Source organism: Diaporthe amygdali (assembly GCF_026229845.1).
Source record: "Diaporthe amygdali strain CAA958 chromosome Unknown NODE_5_length_1802954_cov_64_987939, whole genome shotgun sequence".
NCBI classification, from domain to species: domain Eukaryota; kingdom Fungi; phylum Ascomycota; class Sordariomycetes; order Diaporthales; family Diaporthaceae; genus Diaporthe; species Diaporthe amygdali.
Window position 1 is genome coordinate 116,675 of NW_026517025.1, and position 22,050 is coordinate 138,724.

Below are 22,050 nucleotides of genomic sequence, written 5' to 3' on the forward strand. Positions count from 1 at the left end.
TGATCCGCCGGCTCCCTGGCGGTTCTGACAGTCTGACAGTCTGAGCGATGATATTCTCCAAAACTGGAAGCCCGGCAATGTGCCAATCCATTCCAAATGAGACTAGAGCAGGTGCGATTGTACCCCTGGTTGTGATGCTGCTCCACGACCAAAGTCTGGCCAACGGCGATGTCGGATGATACCCGACCACCACCTCCCCCCCGCAAAACTGCCACAGGAGAATTCCCCTTCATTTTCAACGCCTGCATACTGTTTGAGTGTCCTGTTATCACTATATATAATTCATGACACGAGGAGATGGCAAACATAAACATGTACACCTTGGGCATTGCTATTTTTGCCGCCATCGGCACATTCCTGTTTGTTCGTCACCCCTGTGAAATACTCCGCAAAGGATGAACTCTGACGTTCCAAGGGCTTTGACACGGGCATAGCAACGACGAGTAAGGATGAGACTGTCGGATCGGCAAGCTTTGGGTCGTGGAATTGACATATCTTGCAGCAATCGCCCATCAAAGCTGGGTAGAATACATGGGCCATCCATCGAATGCCTTGACTGGCGCGGTAATGCCACACCCTTTCCCAGGATACTTGTATTAACTGGACTTACGTTGACAATGAGAAACAGGTGGTTGCCGTTTACATCGCCGGGGAAGCCGTTGGAGCTCTCACGCAGACAGCCATCGCTGACAAGCTCGGCCGAGTGCGATTCATGCAGTTTATGTGCGTCGTGGTAACCATAGGGACGGTCGTCCAGACCGCATCTGTGAATATCGGGATGTTCCTGGCTGGGCGCGTTCTCGCAGGATTTGCCGTCGGGTGAGTGCGCTCCGGACAGTCCTGTGTGTTCATGGCAACGCTGTCTGTGACTAGGCTGAAAACAATCGTAGAGGACTTGTTGCCACAGTACCCATCTATCTCAGTGAGATTTCACCGCCTGCAAAGCGCGGCCTTATCGGTGGTATATCAGGCTGCGGAATCAGCTTTGGTACCATGATGTCTAACTGGGTAGGGATGGCTTGTGGCTACGCACCATATGGACCTGTGCAATGGCGTTTACCGCTCGGCATTCAAATACCATGGGGAGTTATCCTTATTATCGGATTGGCAACCTTTATGCCAAATTCTCCACGCCAGTTGATCCGAAACGGAAAGGTTGACGACGCTCGGCAGGAGTTCATCAAGATTCGGCGTGATCTCCAGGCTCACGAGGTCCAGGACGAGTTTTTGCTCATGCGCTCTCAGATCGAATTTGAGATGGAGAGAGAGATCAAGTCGTACAAGGAAATATTCAAGATCTTCAGGCATCGTGCATTAGCGTGAGTTCTGTGACATGTCGCGGTAATGATTTTGACATTATGCTGATAAGGAGCAGGTCCATCGCTGTCCAGACAATGACAAGTCTGACTGGGGTTAACGTAATCCAGGTCAGTTTCACTACACTTATTTCACTCATGAAACAAAGAAGAGGTGCTGACTTGTGTCCTGATCACAGTATTATCAGAGTATATAGGTCTTCATAAGGATTTTGCGGCAAACATATTGATTGACACCGCCTTTAGCAATCCTATACAAGTCCTTGGGTATTGGAACAACCTCGATTCTTGCTTTAGCAGGCGTATACGGCACCATAGCCTTCACATCAAACCTTCTTACGACGCTTTTCCTGACTGACCAATGGGGTCGAAGAAAGTAAGAATACGAATACGCCTAAGGCTCAGTGATTCTTGGGCGACTGACCGTTGGTAGGATGATAATTGCAGGTCTCAGCGGCATCATCATCGTCGAGATATATGCAGCAGTAATGCAAAGACAATTTCAGAACACGGACAACAGGATTGGGAAAGGCTTCGCCGTGTTAGGGATATATTTGTTTGTTGTTGTGTATTGTGCGTTTCAGCCACCGACTCGCCTTTTGCTTGACCACAGGCTGACGTATTGTGCAGACGGCATGCTGAACAGCACTACGTGGCTCTATGGAGCCGAGATATTGCCAATTGCATTGCGAAGCAAGGTTATGGGGCTTGCTGCTGCTTCACACTTCATCGTGAATGTAGGAAGTAAGTAGCCGCACTGCGCGGGAAATCATCCCCAGGTCATACAGGCCGCCGACTCATACGGCAATACATTGTAGTCACCGAGGCAGGACCAAGCGCCTTTGCGAATATCAAGGAGAACTACTACTACGTCTTTGTCGGCTGCAGCTTCTTCTTCCTAATCGTTGCTTACCTCTACTTCCCGTCAGTATCACCTGTCTCTGGAATGGTAATAAGAAGCGTAATGTGAGCAAAGCTAACTGTCACTCTAGCGAGACAAGACGGAAGACACTGGAGGAGATCGCGGCAGCTTTTGGTGACAAAGTCGTCGATTTGACAGACGCAGAGCAGACCTCGCGGATCCACCCTGTGGACAGTGTCTTCAAAACCGATGCCGAGGAGGTTGAGGCGCCATACCCCAGCGCGAGCAGCCACCGAGGATAGCAGCGTGCACTTTTATTGGAGCATGCTGAAACTATCTTGTGTACTTCCGCGTTGCATGTTACAATCCATGGAGACAGCGACGGCGTCAACATGCATGGAAACTCGCAATAGTTCAGGTACTGCTTTGTGGCTTGAGTTACTGGCGTGGAGCTTGGGTCAATGCCATTCGCCAATGCGACGAGCTGCACATAGGTAGCAGAAATCCCATGATATGCTCACTACAAAGCGGTGTTTACAAACAACCCACCGTGTAGACCGGACTTGATTGCTCCTGACTTTTGAAGTCCCGATGGCCCTCGTACTAGCTGATTCATGAGCTCGAGCTGAGAATGAACGATCACTATATAGGGGAGTTGTGGTAGTTCCTACGTTGTAATGTCGTGTTGAACGCAAGGGAAAGTGCGTCTGGGACGCGGGGAAAGGGCCCAAGAAACTATGCAGATCAACATAATTCCAGAAGCACGTTGCACCTCCCCATGCGAATTACATGACAGAACAGCTCACCACGAGCGACCCTGAGGCTTCGAGTACTCTGGAATGATCTCAACCTTCTTCAATCCCACCTTGCTCTATCCTCATAGCATAGCCCATCTGAAAAATCAACGTATTTCCGGTTTGTCCATTCTGATGCTTTGTTCCATAGGCGCCATGCCTTCGTCGACCATATCAGCAATGCCCCAAGCCTTAGGATCGTCACCAATGCAAAGCTCGCGATTGTGTATACTTGCCGCTTGGTTTGGTGCCCTCTCTCACCTGCTCTACTACATCAAGGGTTATCGTGACCCTCAAAGTCCTTCCATCGCCCTCGTGCACTCACTGCTACTTCCGGTGATTGCGACTGCCATCACAACGACTCAAGGCCTGAATGTCGTCTCATTTTTGGCATCGTTTCAAATATGGACATCATATCACGTGGGCTTGTTCGCGAGTATCGTCCTATACCGCGTCTACTTCCATCCTCTTGCCCGGGTGCCAGGCCCCTTTTGGGCGAAGGTCACGAAAATCCCAACCATCGCCATCGCGCGGCACGGCAAGCTGCATGAGCTGCATACAGAATGGGCGAGGAAGTATGGAACAATTGTACGAATCGGTCAGTATCTCAACCCAGTTGAATGCCAAGGTTCTTGCGTATGCAGAGCTGACAATAATTGAAAGCCCCCAATGAATTATTGATCACCTCGGTCAGCGCTATCGATACGATCCACGGTCTACGCTCGACAGCCACAAAACGACATACCTTTTATGACTATGTCCAATTTCATGGCGCACTCAATCTCGATTCTTTGTATGATCGAAAGGAGCATCGTGACCGCAAGCGGATTTGGGTCTTTGCGATGAGCAATGAAAATATGAAGACCTACGAGCTCAATGCACGGGACTCGACACGCCCTTGGCTGGGCAGACTATCAGCTGCGTCTGCGGCAGAGACCCCGCTAGATGTGTCTTTGTACATGAACCTCCTCACATTTGATAACATGACAAGAACTGGTTTCTCAATTGACTCTGGGACTGTGAAACTGGGCGTCAAGAACCGTACGATGCAGCTGATGGAGGCCAACTTCGCCAGGATAGCGGCGTCAGCACACAGCATTTGGCCGTTGCGACTTCTCAGTAGACTGGGACTGCTGAAGGGAGAGGGTCAGTTTGATGCTCTTACTCATAAGATGTGCCTAATGAGAGAAGCAAGCCTCTTAGCGGGAGAAGTAAGTTTCTTATGAACTGTACTTCAAAGCGTTGTAGGCCACTAACTAGCTTAGAACAACTCTGAAGACCAAGTTGATATCATGAGATACTTTTTCGATGACTTCCGATCCGAAAAGCCCAGAGGATTTCACGATCGCCGGGCCATCTATGCCGACGCCCAGGCCGTAATGGTTGGCGGCACCGATACACTGTCTTCTCTCTTGACGCATTGCTTCTATTACCTGGCCAAGGACTCAGCCATGCGAAAGCAGCTCAGACAGGAACTGGCACCCGCCTTTGGAAAGTCATATCCTAGAGAGTTTGCTTACAAAGACATCGATTCCTTACGTTTATTAGACTCAGTGATTATTGAGACGTTGAGAATGCACAGCCCGACGTGCAACAACGGTCCTCGAGTAACGACAGAAGATACCGCTATTGACGGCTTGCTGATTCCAAAGGATATCGTTGTCTACGTCGGCATCCACAGCACACAGAGAAGTGAGTAGCGTGTTTGATGTACTTCAGGAATACCATGCTCACCGCTCGTTGCAGGTCCTCGTTATTTTGAATATCCCAATGAATGGCTCCCAGAGAGATGGACAAGTCGACCTGCACTGATTATAAACAAGCGGGCGTATCACCCATTTCTAAAAGGTGAGCATTCAATCATAGTTTATTCACTTGCCCCAGTTTGTTTGTCCAACCATTACTGAACAATGTTACCCCAGGCTCGTTCGTTTGCGTTGGTACACGCTTGGCGCTCATGGTGGCGAAAATTGTGCTTTCGTATACGGTATTTCTCTACGACTTCGAATTGTCGCACGATCAAGCTGCATCCGACTTTCTGAATGACAGCAAGAACCAGCTCATTCTCAAGCCAGGGAGATTGGAATGTGTGTTCACTAAGCTCGGTTCCAGCTGAAGATGTATAATATCATGGGTGGCTGCCCCCCCCCCCTCAACCTCGAATTAGTCCTCATGGGTAGATAACATAGAAAAAACAAAAGCCTTTACTTTCTGAAAGGGACGTATAAGACAGTGAAGCCACGAAAGTAGACTCTGTTGAAACGATGGAATCGTGTATACCGAGGGTCTTGGGACTATGCATGTTGAAAAGACTGGCATCAATGTGTAGCATGTCCGACGTACAATCTACATGACCCCTGTCTTGTTAAAAGACTTCAATCTGCTAGGTGCGTGATCTCTGACTTCCGTTGAGGTTAGGTGGAGGTCGCACATCCGGAATGATCCTGCTTGTTATTTTGGGATGAGTGAGAATGAAGTGCGTTTGAGATACAGGAGACTTCTTAGACACTATTACAGGCGTTGCTCCCGCCGTCGATCTGAAATGGGCCCTGAGGAGCTGTCGATGGCAGCTGTCTGTGGAACGTTACTTAAAACCTCCAATACGGAAACCCGGCCCGCGACCACGCGAATTTGAGGCCTCGTGGATACTCAAGAGCTGCTCGACTAAGCTGAGCAAATGAAGGGCCGTACGAAGCCTCTGAAACCGCCAGCCAAACAGGGACACCTTAGAATTTGGCGAGAGCCGTGAAGGATCAGTCCAAGCCGAATAGGCATAAGTAGCAAATCCACTGATAACGATGTTAGCGTGTCCCAACATGCAGAGCTTACCCGACTCAGTGGGGCATTTCCTGAATGGGCGATGAAATGCACCAAGGAATTCGGAGATGGCTTAACACATCTGCTTGATAAGCCGCCTCCTGAAGTTAGTGGAGTTCGGAGTTCGGTTTAGCCGTGTCAGCATGCGCAATGAGTTTGGTCCTGCATCAAATGACCTAACCGAGCTGACGCACCTCCCTACGCGCCCAATTTCTACGTGACTGGATTTTGTTTGGTTGGAGTTGTCTTCTAGATAGGACACCCGCCAGCTCAGCAAGCTCTGGCCGCAGTCGTTTTGATTTGTGTATCTGCCTGTGTAAGTCGGGCCTCAGAAACGTCGCCAGGCTCCTCGAGAACACTTTTCATCACAGAAAAGCTGGTTGCTACTGTGGCAAGTGAAGACTGAGCGCCGCCCACGTTCTGGGGAGCCCAAAATGCCTTTCTCTACTGGGGAAGAAAACTTGTTCCAGCTGAGCCAAGAGAGTTTCGACTTCAACGTGCAGTTCGAGCAACTATTCTTCTCTATAATTCCGTCTGTGCTATTCATTATAACCTCGTTATGGCGTACGGTTTCGCAGGCACGGAAGCCCACCATCGTGGATGCTCCCGTCTTCCAGCTCATCAAATTGGTACAACCTTTCTCCAAGTGTGCTAAGACATGCTGGCACAGTGCTGATCAAGCTGCTGTAGGGTACTATAACAACCTATGTCGGCCTTGAGCTTTCGCTCCTGATACTGGTCGCGGTTGGATCATTCCACGTCACTAGCATGTTCATAGCCTCATCGGTCCTCAAGCTGGTCTCTGCCTTGTTCATGATAACTCTGAGCATTGTCGACCATAGCAGAAGTCCAAGACCTTCCGTCCTTCTGAACAGCTACTTGTTCCTAACACTTTTGTTGGACGCGGCCCAGGCAAGGACGCTGTTTTTGTCATCAGAAGAGAAGCCCGAGGTCACTTATAGTAGTATTTTTAGTGCTGCAATAGCTCTGAAAGCCGGTATTTTGCTGCTAGAGGCTCAGCGGAAGTCCAAATGGGTAAGCTGGGATGAGAAGGAGCACAGCCCAGAGGAGACAAGCGGCATCTTCTCCCTCGGTATCTTCTTCTGGCTGAACAGAATGTTCTTTGAGGGCTACAGGAAGGTTTTGAGAATCAAGGATCTATACCCCCTTGACAGCACTTTAGGTGGCAAAGCTCTCCACGAAGAGTTTTCTAAGAATGTTGACTACTCTAAGCTAAGGGGTGACAAGTTTGGTCTCGTGAAGGTTCTAATTCGCACCCTGAAAGTTCCTCTACTACTGCCAGTACCTCCACGCTTGGCGCTTCTTGGCTTTACATTCTGCCAACCTTTTTTTATTGAGAAGCTGCTCGATCACTTATCTCAGCCAAAGGTCGATGCGAATGTTGGCTACGGATTTATTGGCGCCAGCATACTGATATACCTGGGGATTGCCGTCTCCATGGCTCTTTATTCGTATGGTGGACACTTCAAGCAATCATTCAGCACCTCTCCCGCTAATATATAAGAATAGGTACTTCCACCATCGCATGCGTACTATGGCGAGATCCATACTCGTCACTGAGACTTTCATCAAGGCGACAAAGGCTCGAATCGGAACTGGAGACGACAGCGCTGCACTCACTCTGATGAGCACAGACATGGAGCGTATCACAATGGGTCTCAGGTCTCTGCATGACATTTGGGCTAGCATCATCCAAGCCGCCCTTGCTGCTTGGATGCTCTACATCCGGCTCGGCGTTGTCTTCGTCGTTCCAATGGGAGTAGTTGTGGTCTGCTTTGGTGGGCTGGCGATTCTTGTGAATTTCACCGGTGACTCGCAGAGAGCTTGGATGGCTAGGGTACAAAAGCGTGTTGGACTGACAGCCACCGTGATTGCGAACATGAAGAATTTGAAGATCTCTGGTCTCTCCTTCACTGTCAAGGACTTTGTCCAAAGACTTCGTGTTGAGGAACTGGCTGCAGGAGCTAATTTTCGCAAGGTCATCATCATTGCGGCTCTCTTTGGTTTTACACCTTTACTAATAAGCCCGCCGTTAACCTTCGCCTTTGCTCAAAAGACATTAGACGCATCGAGGATGTTCACAAGTCTCTCATACCTCTTGCTTTTGACGAACCCACTATCGCAGGTCTTCCAATCCATTCCGCAACTCCTCTCTGGACTGGCTTGTCTGGGACGAATCCAGGCCTTCTTGGAGTGCGAAACTCGCCACGATTTTCGCCAAATACTTGCTGATATGAGGCTGAAGTCTGAAAAGGACGAGATGACGACTGGAGATCTTTCGGATTCAAAATCTAACACTGTGCATCCAATCGCCATAGAGGACGGCAATTTTGGCTGGGAAGCGGACAAATACGACCTGCGAAGCATCAACACGAAAATATCGAAGTCCTCGCTCACTATTGTCGTCGGCCCCGTTGGCTCAGGAAAATCAACATTCTGCAAGGCTCTTCTTGGAGAGATCCCTTTTAGCGGAGGCAGCTTAACTTTGAGCACCAGGTTTCCACACGTTGGATTCTGCGACCAAACAGCATTCTTATCGAATGGAACAATCAGAGACAATATCATTGGATTTTCCCCTTTCAACAATGAGAGATACACGGAAGTCATCGAAGCCACGGCATTAAGCTTTGACCTTGCCACACTTCCACAGGGCGACAGGTCGAATATCGGATCCGACGGTATTACCTTATCCGGCGGGCAGAAACAACGCGTCTCTCTGGCACGTGCTCTTTACTTGCAGTCAGACCTGCTGATTCTAGATGATGTCTTCAGTGGCCTCGATGCGGACACCGAGGAGCGCGTCTTCCGACAAGTGTTTGGCCTCGATGGACTGCTGAGGAGACGACGCTCTACAGTCGTGTTGTGCACCCACAGCGTAAAACATCTACCCGCTGCGGACCATATAATTGCCCTTGGAAACGGCACAATTGTCGAACAAGGTAGTTTTGACAACCTGATGACAAGGCAAGGATACGTGCAGCGTCTGGGTTTGAAGAGCTCTTCCGACAGCGATGTTTCGTCCGAGGAAGTGGTGGCAAACAAAGATCTTCATGGGTCACAGGCAGCATTGCTCAAGGCAACGACGACCAACATATCAACGCGAACATCGGATACTGAAGAAGCAGGAACGCGGCAACATGGGGACAAGACAGTTTACAAGCATTACTTCAAGAGTATGGGCATCTTTGTGGCCGCTGGTAGTTTATTTTTCGGTGCTCTTTTGGGTTTCTTCTCGAACTTTCCGACCATTTGTAAGCCACAAGTCACCATATCGCACCGTGATAAATCATGGCAGCATCATTGGTTACTCTATGAGTATCACAAGCTAACACCGCTTTCTCCAGGGCTCAAATATTGGTCCGATGACGTCTACTCGGAACATCCAGTACACTCTTACGCGTACTATGCCGGAATATATGGTTTGCTCCAAATATGTGCCATGATATCACTACTCCTACTCGGAATCGCGCTTTTCATCGTCTCCGTGAAGAGGGCAGGTGCCAACCTCCACCAGCAGGCCTTGCAAACACTCATTCAGGCTCCATTGGGCTTCTTCACAAGAACAGACACCGGCGTGGTCACAAACCTCTTTTCGCAAGATCTCAACCTCATAGATACAGAGCTGCCGGATTCATTATTAAACACATTGTTTTCTGTAAGTCCGCTGTGTCTGGACCCCAGTCAGAAATTTGCCATGATGTTCCATTTGGAAACATGCTTCAGATGAAAGAAGAAAGGAATACCAGAAGAATTCGTGACAGTAGTCTGACCGAGTGCTCGCAGGTCTTCCTAGCAATTGGACAAGCGGCAGTCATGCTTACTTCGTCTGGGTTCTTTGCGATAAGCTATCCGTTCCTCGGCGCCCTGCTGTACATTGTCCAAAGGTTCTATCTAAGAACCTCCAGACAATTAAGATTGTTAGACCTTGAGGCAAAAAGTCCCTTATAGTAAGTCTATCATACAGACTATCTTCACCTTCTGCGTGTCTCAAGTGCTCTATGCTAATCTCATCCGCCCAGCACTCATTTCCTCGACACTCTCAAGGGCATCACCACTCTGAGAGCCTTCGGTACGTCATATCAAAACCCAGGAGAATTATCAATAATGAACCTTCGCGGTTTTCCATGATTTTCCCAGGAATCGGCAGTCTGCTGATACCAAAGACACAGGTTTCATTCCGGACGATATGCAGAAAAATGTTCGCCTGATCGATACAAGCCAGAGACCCGCATATCTTCTCCTTATGATTCAATCTTGGCTAAATCTCGTTCTTGACCTCGTGGTCATGGTAATGGCAGCGGTGTTGACCACGCTTGCCGTTAGACTTCACTCTAACTCTGGTTTCGCCGGTGCTTCTTTAGTTTCCCTGATGAGCCTTGGAGATAATCTTTCTGGGATTGTTATATTTTACACCAAGTTAGAGACTTCTCTTGGAGCGATCTCTAGACTCAAGACATTTAGCGATGATGTTAAGCCAGAGGACAGGGATGATGAAGACATTGTACCTCCTGAACAGTGGCCTCTCACTGGTGCAGTGAAGTTGGAGGGGGTGTCTGCATCCTATGAGTAAGATCTCAATCTCGCAGACTGCGTAACACCCGATCGACAATTGCTAACAACTCGGACAGTGCGGTAGACCAGAGCGATGAGGTATCCAACTTGGCTCTCCGTGATGTCTGTCTTACAATCGACTCAGGCGAGAAAGTCGCCATCTGCGGTCGTACCGGCAGCGGAAAGTCCAGCCTCATTGCCCTGCTCCTCAAGCTCCTCGATCCAACGGCAGAAACTCGAGCCAACTTGATAATCGACAGCACTCCGCTTCACCGCATAAATCGGCCCGCTTTACGTCAACGCATAATCGCAGTGCCACAGGAAGCCGTATTTCTGCCGGATGGATCAACGTTCCAGTCTAATCTAGATCCATCCGACAGTTCCTCTCCCGAGGAGTGCCAAAATGTACTTGCAGCAGTGGGCTTGTGGGAATTTGTCCTAGACCGGGGTGGGCTGGATGCAGGCATGAGCGCTGGCACTCTCAGCGCCGGACAGAGGCAGCTCATGTCACTTGGTCGTGCGCTCTTAAGACGTCGAATGAGGGCTCGAAACCTAGGATTGGGTGGCGGGGGCTCAGAGGGTGGTATCTTGTTACTGGACGAGGTCAGCTCCAGTGTAGACCACGAGACGGAACGAGTTATGCAAGAGATCATCAAGACGGAGTTCAAAGGGTACACTGTCATTGCGGTTAGCCATCGACTCGATATGATCATGGACTTCGATAGAGTTGTTGTGATGGACAAAGGTGAGGTTGTGGAGGTTGGCAATCCGATGGTGTTAGCCGGTGACGAAAACTCGAGGTTTGGGGATTTGGTGAGGGCTGGGGCTAAGTAGGCGGGAAGACAAACATATATGATGGGAGACACCGAGAATCATAGAAGTACCACGTCTAAGATACAAGGCATGAAAAAGCCATCATTAGAGGGACACTTCAGTCAGCTACTGAGTAATCCAAATCATTGCTGCGTTAAGACCAGGAAGTATTCTGGATATGTTCATTGCAGAGTCGTTTTTAAGCCTGCTCTCTCGACTAGACTGATTCTTTAACACTCATTCCCATGAACCCTATAGTTTTCACCATTGAGTTGTAGGCAACCCTCAAAATACTGCTGAAGGCCAGCGAAGTCATCCACCTCACCAATCCAAGCCACATATTGATCAGGTCGCACCGCGACAACGCAGCCGCGATCCTTATCAACACCGTAATTTTTGTACGCGTTGCCATATCCTTCGTGGTAACTGTCATCGTCAACAAAGACTTTCTCATAGTTCCAGCCGCTGTGCTTGTCGAAAGGATGCAGGATCTCGGGAAAGTCCCTCAGTAATTCCGTTTCAGTGCGCTTTGACGAGTGAATTGTGAGGACCTCGATCACACTGTCGATAGTCGCTCCCGGTGCTGTGGCTCGTTTGATGAAGCTGTCGCCTGACTGAAGTGCTGCACAAAAGGTTTCGACGCGCTTCTTTTGGGCAGCTTCAAGAATATTACCAGCAAACAGGACAACCCGAAAGCGTCCATCGGCCTTGAACCTCTCTTGAAAGTGCCAAGGACGGGCATCAGCCTGATTCAAAACCTTGAAACTATTGAAGCGCATTCCAATTTCAAGACCCGTCGCCAAATGTTGACTCGATGAATTGGTGGCTATGAGCTCGCTGGGACCGTACTTGACGGACAGCCCGCTGGCGAACATATTTCCCTTGAGAAAGGCATCCTTGAACTCCTCCATGGAGACTCCTTCGGCATCCATGACATCCTTGGCAGGCCTTCCTGAGAACAGTCGGCTGAAGCGATGGTCAAAGTCAATCAGGTCTTGGGCCACCTGACGTCTCTCCTTTGCGTAGGTAGAGAGAATCTCTGGCCTAGCGATGCCCTTTAAGACAAGAGCGATCTTCCAGCCGAGGTTGAAAGTGTCCTGCATGGAGACATTCATCCCTTGACCGGCCTTTGGTGAATGCGTGTGAACTGCATCACCAGCCAGAAAGACGCGATTATGTGATGAGAAGTCGGTACCAACGCGCTGGCCGATCTGGTATGCCGTCCACCAGTCGCAATACTCGTAGTCAAGGTTGTACGGCTGTAGGATCTTCTTCGCGGCCCCGAATATGAGATCTGGAGTAATTTTTGAGCGATCTGCCCGCCCAGATGCATCTGGTGCTACCTCCTTGAGCTGAATATAGAGTCGCACTAGCTTATTCTCACGGGGAATCACCATTAGACTACCATTTTCAGCAGAGTGGATGGCGCACCGCATGCGGATATCGGCTATAAAGTTGTCAGCGATCCAGACCTAAATGATGAGGATTTTGGGTGCTTACGAAAGTCAGTGATAGGTATGATATCCATGACGCCCCATATAAAGTCTGTCGCCTCACCCTGGAGCTCATACCCCAGCTGTCTTCGAGTCCAGCTACGAGCACCATCGCAGCCGAGCACATACTTAGCACGCAGAATTTCTCTTTCTCCGGCCCGAGAACCGTGTTGAATGAGAATTTCTTCATCGTCCTCTTGATTCAGGCTGCTTCGAAACAGTCCGTCTGCGACTTTACTCCCACTGATCTGCTGCTTGGGCGTAGATTCCTCTTCAGTGAGGTGCTGGAGTTCGACCGTCACGGGATAGGCATCTTCACGGTCCAGGATTGACTCGTCTATTTTCAGAGATGCGGGTAGAACCGCACGCTCAACTCTGATACTGTCGTTCGAGTGTTTCTTGATGTTGTCAAGGAAGAAACGTTCAATGCGGCCTTGGTGTAGGACGATTTGTTGGAATCGTGATAGCCCCACAATGGTGTCTGGGATTCGATCGGAACGTCTGATGACCCCGTCTTGCCCAGGATTCTGTAGTTGAAGCACTGTCAACATTGCTTAGGGTACTCATCTTGGCAGAAAATCGCCAGCTGGCTTGGCGTCACCTACCCACATGCAGATCTGCTCCAAAATCAGTAAAGAACATGTCCGTCACGGAGTGAGTCATTGCGGTACCTCAATCATATGGTTGGCCTCCTTCCATGCCCGGTCCCCGAATCCAAGGCTGTCGAAGATCTCTAAACTCCGACACTGGAGTCCGTCTGCTTGGCCCGAGAAGATCTTTGCATTTCTCTTGTCGATAATTCGTGTCTTGATGCCGCAGTGGGCCATCCAAGCCGCTGCCATCAGACTTTGGCCGTCATCAATGTCAGCGGATACCCTGGTCTATCCGTACGTGTGTCAGCTTACCCTGCCGGCCCCGCTCCAATGATGAGTCTACAATCAAGTCAGTCTTCATAGGTTGATGTCGCTGGCAGGGGCTTGATCATAACTGACACGTCGACATTTGATTCCGGAGAGGCGCCATTCGTCTGGCTCTGAGCGGGGCCGTGAGAGTTCGTGGCGCCGTTGGTGGCACCGTTGGTCTCACCAGAGATAGAATTGCCGGGAGCATCTTTGGCAGTGCCATTGGCCTGCTCCTGAGCCTTTCTGGAGCCGAAAAACCTAGATAGTCGATGCATGTTGACAGTGTGGCTCGTTCTCCTCCAGATTGCGCTTCTACTGCCGAGATAATGCGATGCAGTTGGGCTGGGTCTTTCCTGTGGCTTACCGAATTAATGGGCGGATATGGGCAGATTTGTGTCCGTGTCGAGTGGCAGTCAAGGGAGGGTCAGACACAACATGACGCCTGAATCGAAGCAGCCCATTCCGTTGGGTTCGCTCCCAACAGCTGCGACATTTATATGATTTTCGGCTTCCCGGGGCAGATGGCAAGGGTCACATGCCGAATACTCTTGCCAGTCCAGCTAGCCAGCTCACCGGGATCCGCAACTGGTGCGAGGGTGCATCTTCATCCTTGACCCCAATCCATAATGATGGTGGCCATCTCAAGGGTGTCATTGGGTGGAGACTCAGACAATGTTACACCGAGGGCACTGTGAGTTTGACAGCGTCCGTGAGTCTGCAGCCGGCCGTGAAGGGACGCCTGCTACAGTAGTTCATGCAGCTTTCCGTCTCTATTGGGCCACAGCGAGCGTGCTGGACTTCAACCACGCACCTGGCAGACGGAGACCACCTAGAAATGGAAAATCGTCGACCCACCGTAAGCAGTTCCTGCCAGGATCGTGGCTTAGTCAAAATGCCAGAATCTCCAACCCTCGCCAAGAGAGTCATCGATTCTGGACTTGTTGGCACACTTCCCGCTGGCCCCGCCCCTCCCGCTGACCGTAAACGTTCCGCCAACTGCAAGGAGAAGTGAGCTGTCGATCTGTCAGATTGAGGAGGCCGAACTTCTTTCACGGAAAGGGGAACACATCCAAGAAGGGTCGAGTTGATCAAACTACAGGTTCGTGAATATTACTTGATGGACTGCCCTGACATAGGTGTCATTTTGCCGCAATCTAATGCTGTTTGCAGGTCAACCTGAACTGTCCAGGATGACGGAGCGACTCAAGGTTATTTGAGACCGTCCCGAGACAGCCCTGATATGAAATTAGTGCTCATGGTCGCAAAGATGACCTCTTCCGTGATGGAGCCCTGAATTCAGTCGGAATCTCTTGAGGTTGACTGAACAGAGTACAGGAGCTCCGCTTGGACACTGTGTAATTGATAGCTCACAGTCTTCTCCTTGAATGTGTATTTCCTGGTTGTGGATCCTGACAGGCCCTGGTGCGGCCGGGCTCTGAGATCACTGCTTGAGCTTCTTGTCTCTCGTGCCCTTTTGCAGTGTTGTGTCCAGGACACCGGAGTCATTTTGCTTGACGAGTGTTGAGACGGTCAGTATAATACATCACTGCGATCCCAGCCATGGCATCATCGAGGTTGTGAATTGAAAAGTGTGGGTATTCTGAGACACGTTCATGCCAAAGCAGATCGACAAAGAAGCCAGCTTGGATACTTCAATCCACATAAATGGTCATTATGGATTTGTCAAATTTTCTGGAGTACGCGCGGACACAGGACAGAGTACGTGAAACCCCAGCCCTGTCCATGCCCCAGAGTACATGGGTATCTTGCAACCTTTCGGCCTGGAATTTATTATCTTCGTCCTGCGGTCTATGCGACTAAAGGTATCAGTTCTAGGATGAGGTTGGCCCTGCTAGTCTAATTCTGCCTTTCTGGTCCGATTGAAGGACGAGTGAGTATGATGAGCGCCTCGAGGCTAGCCTCAGTACGACGGCTGTCAGGCTCGGTAGATGTGCGATGACCTTGGAAAGACATGCTCAAGACATTCGATCCCGCCAACATTGTCTAGGCTCAAAAGCTTCCCGTGAACTCAATTTCAGAGCCTTCCGATTTTGTCTTGTCCATTTATGCAGCATTTGAGGCCTTGGGCACTTACTGAGTTAAGAGAGTGCAATTCATTTCATAAATGGACGGACTAGTCCGTCTTTCTCAACTTGCCATGGCAACTACTTTCAAGCCAAATCTGCACAGTATGTCTTCTGAAGAGGCACAAAAATTCATTGATGAAGTATGGGGCCTCCAAGGCGTCGCTTATGTGGTCGTTGTGCTCCGCTACTACTCACGCATCGTGACGCTAGGATGGGGCAAGCTCGCATTGGACGATTATTTGATCGCCTTGGCGACGGTTAGTTGTACCCTCGGCACATATCTGTCCCATGAATCCTTCTTTTACAAAATTGCTGATGATGCCTTACGTCCAGCTCGTGTACACAGCCGAGTCAACTGCAGCCTACTACGTCGTCGCTTACTGGAAAGGCCTTGCCAACAATGGCATGTCTGATCAGGATCGAATTGAGCTTGATCCGAGTTCTGAAGAGTGGTTAATTCGTGTCAATGGATCCAAGACGCACGTGATTGGATTACTGCTTTACATGACACTCTTGTGGTTGTTGAAAGGCTGTTGGGTCGTTTACTACTTGCGTTTAACGTACGTACGGCTTCAAATGCTTCCCTTCCGAAACTACGAGGCAAGACGGCTAATTTGGACAGCGATGGATTGCCGAGCCAGAAGTTTCTGACCAAATGGGCAATGCTTGTCATGCCCTTGACATTTGTGTCTTGCTTGTTGGTCGCCTTTCTCAAATGCATTCCTTTTGACCATCAATGGCAAATTAATCCATCCCCAGGAAGTTAGTATCGTGGCTTGGAAGTTTTGTTGAATTCTATCTGACATCTTGCAGACCATTGCATGCCGGCCATATCCTACATTCAAACCATCTTTGTCATGGTTATGAATACCCTGACTGACTTCTATCTAATGGCCATTCCAATACCACTAGTGTGGAAATCACGTCTCCCGAAGGCAAAGAAGATCACCCTAATAGTAATGTTCAGTGGTGGGCTGCTCGAAATGGCGTTTGGAATTCTCCGTTGCGTATCAATATTGACCGTTGGTTCTGCCCCAGTTTCGTCGAGCGTTCTGTTGCCATCAGGCTGACCTCCATCTAATACAGGCCGGCGATAGTGATCCTGCACAGTCGGGCTACTGGTCTGTACGCGAGTCCTTCGTTTCATTCGTCTTAACAAATATGCCTATGCTGTACCCTCTCCTCAAGAGTTTCTTGGAGAAAATCGGCACGACAATGGGCTTCACAAACAACAATGGTGAGAGCGGCAGAGCCACAGGCAGTGGTCAAGCCTACAGACTGGGTAGCTACCCAGACCAGCACAAGAAGACGAAGAATAGGGACCCCAATCCTGTACCTGAGGAGACAAGATACGGGTCAAACGAGCACATTGTCCCGGCGAATGATGAGAGCCACGGAGCCGACTCCAGAAGCGAAGGCATCTCTCTCGACGACCGGTCTCACGATCCATTCCATGTGGCAGGTGGTTCTGAGCCCGCGCGAATAACTGTCTGCTCTGGGCCTAACCCGTCAAATGGCAGGCGGCCCACGCCACCGAACCATTCTAATGCTGGCGGAATCACTGTGACAAGAGAGTATAATGTCTCCGAAGGCCGTCTCATACGTGGTGTGGATCAGACTGGTCGAACGTTTTTAGAGGTTTAAGGGTACTTCTCCTCTCATAAGACATGGTAGATCTGCTACGGATGCGTCGTCTGCGTTAGAATAGTCATCTACAACTGGACAGCGGGCTAATTTATGGGGTTTCTTTCATGTTTTTCCTTTTCCTTTTCCTTTCTCATTTGGCTTTCATTACCAGCGCTTAATGAGGTGCTTGCTTGAAGAATTCGCTGAATAGTCAGACAGTGTGCAAGAGTCGCAAATGACTATGTAAAGAGCAGTGGCTCTCCCCGTTCCAAACTCCTTTAAAGCAGAGTGAAATCATGGGGCTCATCAGATATTTCTTCACAGCGTCCGATGCTAGCCGATGATATACAAAGCTCGTTCCAAGATCCCTGGCCAAACATGAGGAAGTGAGCTCTGCCATGATCCGCGCCAGGCAAAAATACCGTCTGGCCTCACGAGGACCGCTTCATTACCGCCAAGTAATCTCGTCCATTCTTGCGTAGGTTCTGCCCAGCCATCAACTCCACCGGAACTTGTGACTCTTTGGATATGCAACAAATTAGAATCTAGAAGTTCCCAGTCCGGCCGATTGTCGACCAATAACAAGAACTTGTCCAGCGGAATAAGGTCCCGGACGGCCAGTTTCTGACCGTTTCTATAAATCCAAACATGGGGAAGATTATGACCCGGCACAGTCGATGGTATGACAACTCCAGAGTTAAGGCTCCCATCTTCTAAAAGATGCGGTGCGTGGTCTGCATCAGTTGCACCACCAACCCCACGGTAGAACCAGCCTATTTCCGCACCAGGTGCCTTGAATTCCAGATCTAACACTTTGGAGGCATCCTCGACTGCCTGTCTCTTCATCGCATGATTTGGATGAGCAGAATTAAAGTATGCCATAATGGACGTGCGATTCTCGTCTGTGGACTTTTCCGGGCTCATCCCGAGGGCTGCGTCCATGATTAGGGCGTGGCTGCGCAAGTTATGCAGACTGGATTGCCCGACCCTCTCTCCCACCGGCCGTCTTTCAGTATCGTAACTTGATAGTAAAGAATTATACTTCTTCTCATCCTTCAACGCCATTTGGAGCTTCCAGACAAGATTCTGGACATCTTGGATTCCGGTATTCATACCGAGTGCTCCCCATGGAGGGATTTTATGCGCGGCATCACCGGCTAGGAACACGCGGCCCTTCCTATAGGTTTTCGCCGATATAGCTTGGACGTTCCAATGACTGAGGCTTATAATGTCCATAGGAATTTCGCCAACCTTTAAGGTATCCTTCAGCCTCTTGAGCATCGCGTCCCGGTCGAAGCTCCCGGGATCATTTGCAGCCCGAGCGCGTGCAAAGACCCATTCCTCACTCGCTTTCGCTTCCGGGCTATTAAAGGGCCATGGGCCAATCTGATACAAATACCCTGTGCGGATGCTGCCCCCAGCGTCAGGATGTGAGAACCATGTTATAAAGTTCCTGGGGTCCGGATGCCGCTCGCGAAGCCGCGCGCGGAAGTGCACGGATACCATCTCAAGGATATCACGCTCTCCAGTCCAGTCGATCCCCAGCTTGTCTGTGACACCGCGCCCTCCGTCGGCTGCTATCACGAAGCGCGCGAGGACTTCCTTCGTGACGCCGGTGCCCCTCTGCAATACTTTGAGGGCGACACAGCTACCCCGCTCTTCCAGATCCGTGACTTCGGACCCAAATTCTAGACTCTCGGGGCTGAGCTCTTTGGCCCTATCGACGAGCAACGGCTCCAGGCGTATTTGCGGAAGAATTTCGTATCGCGCTGGGCTGTGCCTCTCGTAGTCCTTGGCATCAGGCCCACCGCCCCATGCATCTCGGCTCCAGATCTCGCGGCCGTCGATAGAATTGTCACCGTCAGTCCCGAGACTTGTATACCAAGCTGTGCGACTTTTGATATCATCAGGGCACGCAGATTCTCGAAGTTTGTCATATATGCCCATCAAGCGGAATATCTCAGTGGTTCGTTGATTAATGCCGCACGCTTTGGGGTGAATGGACGTCCCCGTGTGTCGCTCGAGCAGGATGTGCGGAATCTTGCGAAGCGAGAGCAGAATGCTTGCACTGAGACCGACTGGACCGCCGCCGATGATGGCGACAGGGTGCACCATTTGCGCAGATGTCGATGACATGTTGACGGCAGTGGGAGATACCATGGGCAGCCTTAAAAAATTGGGAGTCCTTCTGATCAATGGTAAGTGTTCAGTCTAAGTAAGACACTGACTTTTCAGATGCTGGGTCCAGTGGAGAACAGCCGTGGGCTTCCGTAACCCGCGGGTTGTGACCCTTGCACTCAGTCTACTTGAAGCTTACCTGCTTCCGATGGCGGCAGGTTTTCTCCGTGTATAAAGACATGGTAAAGAAATCAAACGTAACAACTACTTCATTTACAAAACGCAGGGACTGCAACGGCAACCATTGCATTACTTAAACAATCTCTCAGTCTCACGCGAATTCATGCTGTGCAAGAATTCAAATACATGATATGAGAATGACTTGTCAGAAAATTTCCTTGGTGCTTCACGACAGAAGGAAGGGCAAGGGAAACATAACCATTGAAGCAAGTATCTTCCTATTTCTAGCCTGAATTGACTGTGTTTTGATTGGAAAATCGCAAAGCAGCGATAGCACATTGAATAGTTGCGAGAGACAGTGCAGAGAGGGTGAGATGGTGCCATGGGTGCGTATCCAAATTCGGGTGCTTCAAAATGGTGCTCCCACCCGCACTCCGACTGTTGGGTTACGTTGAGTCCTGCATGAGTCCTCACACGATGAATAGCTCCAGTTATAACAGCCTTCTTTCCTCTTGTATTTGTAAATGCGACAGTTTGTGCTTTTACGTTCCTTTGGTGAATATGGAATACGGTTAGCCAATTCATTGGGTGAGTCCAGCCACCACAAATCGATAGTGTGAAAGCTTATGTTCTTGTCAGGAGAAAGTTTGTTGTATAGTGTGGAGAATATGTACAGCTAATTTAAGTAGTATGTCTTGTATACATCCATGTACAACTCATATCTCAGCCCAATTTGGTGTCATCAGTGACACAAAAGAAATCCTCTCCGGCAGGCTGGTTTACATGCCGTAAAAGGCCCCATTAGGTGGGTCCAGTAGGCGATTGTCTCTAGCATCCGACCTGGATGGCTGTGGAAGATGTCAGCGTCTGGGCCCACAAGTCTCGGCAAGGGAAGAAACCTACCATTGGCAAACAGCGCGTAGCTGTCAGCGTTGTTCAAGCTTTGAGCGGAGGTCAGGCCCTGGATGGCGTTGTAGCCGTAGCCGTTGTCGGCGGTTCCCTTGATCTGCCTCAGGTGGGTGGTCTCGTGGAGAGTGGTGGTGGCCTGGTCCTGAGCGTGGCACTGGGTGCTGAGAGCAGTCAAGGCGCTGAAGTACAGGGGGCACGAGACCATGAGGCTCTGGGAGGGGTAGGTGTAGGCGAGGACGTTGCTTGAGCAGGAGCTGAGCACGTCGGTGCAGTACTGCGTGCTCACGCCAGAGGTTGTGCTGCCGCACTCGGTGGCGGCGGCGTTGAAGACGGCGGCGACGGTGCTGCGGGTGGCTGACGTGGACGACTTGAAGTACTCGGTCAGCTTGGCAGCGGCGCCGCTGGTGGCGGCGGTGGCAGCCTTGCGGGCCAGGGCGGCGCAGTTGCTCAAGGCAGTGCGCTGAGCAGTTCCGCGGGTTCCTGTGCAGTCGGACTGGACAACGGTCCGCTTGATGTTCTCGTGGAAGTCCCGACGGACCTTGGCGGCGGCAACACCGTCGACGTGAGACTTCAGCAAATTGCTGTCGAAGGGCACGGAGCCGTCGATGCTGGTGCTGTCCGCAGAGGCGGTCAAGAACGTTCCACGGACGAGGAAGTCGAAGTCACCACCGGTGCTCAAGTCATGGACCTCAGCGGGGTCGAACTCGGCCTCAACACTCTCACCGGCAGCCAGGGTCTGGAAGGCATCCTCAGCCACCTCGCTGGTCTGGATCTGGAGGCGAACACCATCGAAGGCGACCTGGTCGGCTATGCGTGTGACGTTGTTAGCCTATGCGCACAAACCAGCAAAGGAGAACCTGTTGTAGTTCCCACGACCAAGGTCAATATCGCCATATGCTGCTCGTAAAATGCATAGCATGATGCTGGGCAGGAGCACGGCCCCGCAGGTTCAAGACATAGTGCATAGAGTGACAAGGGTTGACCATGTTTGTGACCAAGGGGTGTTAACACATACAACCAGAGAAAATCTCGGCCTTCTCGACGGCAGTCTGGTCCAGGATGGAGCCAGTCTTCATCAGCTTGATGGGCTCAGAGCCGGTGTTGGTGACAACGGCCTTGACAGCAGAGTTGCCAACACTCTGGATCTCAACCTTGAGTGGGCTGTCACGCTTGGTAACGTCCATCCTCATCGCAAGGGCGGAGGCAACGAGGGAAAGGCCGGTGAAGAACTTCATGGTGACTGGCTGATACTGACGAGGACGAAGCTGAGCAGATGCTTGTGTCTAGACGAGACTGGGCCGTTTGCCTGGTGATGGTGCCGGAGAAAGACTGTGATGTGAAGTGAGGGATGGAGACAGGAGACACGAGATGGGATAATTAGGGAGATTCGTCCATTCTTTATATTCGATCTCAGAAGAGTACTTGGGATGTGGATATACTCTATTGGAGTTGAAAAACCTCCGATACAGTGGACCTATACCGCACAAGGAACAACAGATAGAAGCATCGCCCAGAACACGGCAAGGAATACGCCCCAAGCCGGCGGGGAATTACCAATTCG

The 22,050-nt window shown here is 50.4% G+C and overlaps 8 protein-coding genes across 8 annotated transcripts; 4 read left to right on the forward strand and 4 right to left on the reverse strand.

The window, feature by feature from the left end:
- Nucleotides 1–312: 312 nt before the first annotated feature.
- J7T55_015176 (uncharacterized protein) lies at nt 313–2,480 on the forward strand (the record flags this gene model as incomplete). The annotated part of the gene is made up of 10 exons (XM_053139387.1): nt 313–363; nt 629–819; nt 891–1,319; nt 1,376–1,427; nt 1,496–1,505; nt 1,563–1,692; nt 1,750–1,889; nt 1,947–2,060; nt 2,135–2,240; nt 2,309–2,480. The coding sequence occupies 10 exons, from the start codon at nt 313–315 to the stop codon at nt 2,478–2,480; spliced, it is 1,395 nt and encodes a 464-aa protein (XP_052996906.1).
- A 672-nt stretch (nt 2,481–3,152) lies between these two features.
- On the forward strand, nt 3,153–5,088 carry J7T55_015177 (uncharacterized protein; the record flags this gene model as incomplete). The annotated part of the gene is made up of 4 exons (XM_053139388.1): nt 3,153–3,570; nt 3,636–4,118; nt 4,251–4,664; nt 4,895–5,088. 4 exons carry the CDS (start codon nt 3,153–3,155, stop codon nt 5,086–5,088), a joined length of 1,509 nt encoding a protein of 502 aa, XP_052996907.1.
- A 1,135-nt stretch (nt 5,089–6,223) lies between these two features.
- On the forward strand, nt 6,224–11,195 carry J7T55_015178 (uncharacterized protein; the record flags this gene model as incomplete). The annotated part of the gene is made up of 8 exons (XM_053139389.1): nt 6,224–6,418; nt 6,480–7,261; nt 7,320–9,061; nt 9,155–9,465; nt 9,594–9,694; nt 9,830–9,879; nt 9,980–10,376; nt 10,439–11,195. The coding sequence occupies 8 exons, from the start codon at nt 6,224–6,226 to the stop codon at nt 11,193–11,195; spliced, it is 4,335 nt and encodes a 1,444-aa protein (XP_052996908.1).
- A 209-nt stretch (nt 11,196–11,404) lies between these two features.
- J7T55_015179 (phenol 2-monooxygenase) lies at nt 11,405–13,844 on the reverse strand (the record flags this gene model as incomplete). Its single annotated transcript, XM_053139391.1, has 6 exons — nt 11,405–12,621; nt 12,675–13,194; nt 13,273–13,284; nt 13,339–13,513; nt 13,573–13,599; nt 13,660–13,844. 6 exons carry the CDS (start codon nt 13,842–13,844, stop codon nt 11,405–11,407), a joined length of 2,136 nt encoding a protein of 711 aa, XP_052996909.1.
- A 934-nt stretch (nt 13,845–14,778) lies between these two features.
- J7T55_015180 (uncharacterized protein) lies at nt 14,779–15,075 on the reverse strand (the record flags this gene model as incomplete). Its single annotated transcript, XM_053139392.1, has 2 exons — nt 14,779–14,859; nt 14,941–15,075. The coding sequence occupies 2 exons, from the start codon at nt 15,073–15,075 to the stop codon at nt 14,779–14,781; spliced, it is 216 nt and encodes a 71-aa protein (XP_052996910.1).
- A 685-nt stretch (nt 15,076–15,760) lies between these two features.
- On the forward strand, nt 15,761–17,203 carry J7T55_015181 (uncharacterized protein; the record flags this gene model as incomplete). The annotated part of the gene is made up of 5 exons (XM_053139393.1): nt 15,761–15,913; nt 15,990–16,216; nt 16,279–16,324; nt 16,743–17,111; nt 17,177–17,203. 5 exons carry the CDS (start codon nt 15,761–15,763, stop codon nt 17,201–17,203), a joined length of 822 nt encoding a protein of 273 aa, XP_052996911.1.
- Nucleotides 17,204–17,615: 412 nt separating this feature from the next.
- Nucleotides 17,616–19,418, reverse strand: J7T55_015182 (dichlorophenol 6-monooxygenase; the record flags this gene model as incomplete). The annotated part of the gene is made up of 1 exon (XM_053139394.1): nt 17,616–19,418. One exon carries the CDS (start codon nt 19,416–19,418, stop codon nt 17,616–17,618), a length of 1,803 nt encoding a protein of 600 aa, XP_052996912.1.
- A 990-nt stretch (nt 19,419–20,408) lies between these two features.
- J7T55_015183 (peptidase m35 deuterolysin) lies at nt 20,409–21,724 on the reverse strand (the record flags this gene model as incomplete). Its single annotated transcript, XM_053139395.1, has 3 exons — nt 20,409–20,428; nt 20,484–21,296; nt 21,505–21,724. The coding sequence occupies 3 exons, from the start codon at nt 21,722–21,724 to the stop codon at nt 20,409–20,411; spliced, it is 1,053 nt and encodes a 350-aa protein (XP_052996913.1).
- Nucleotides 21,725–22,050: the final 326 nt, after the last annotated feature.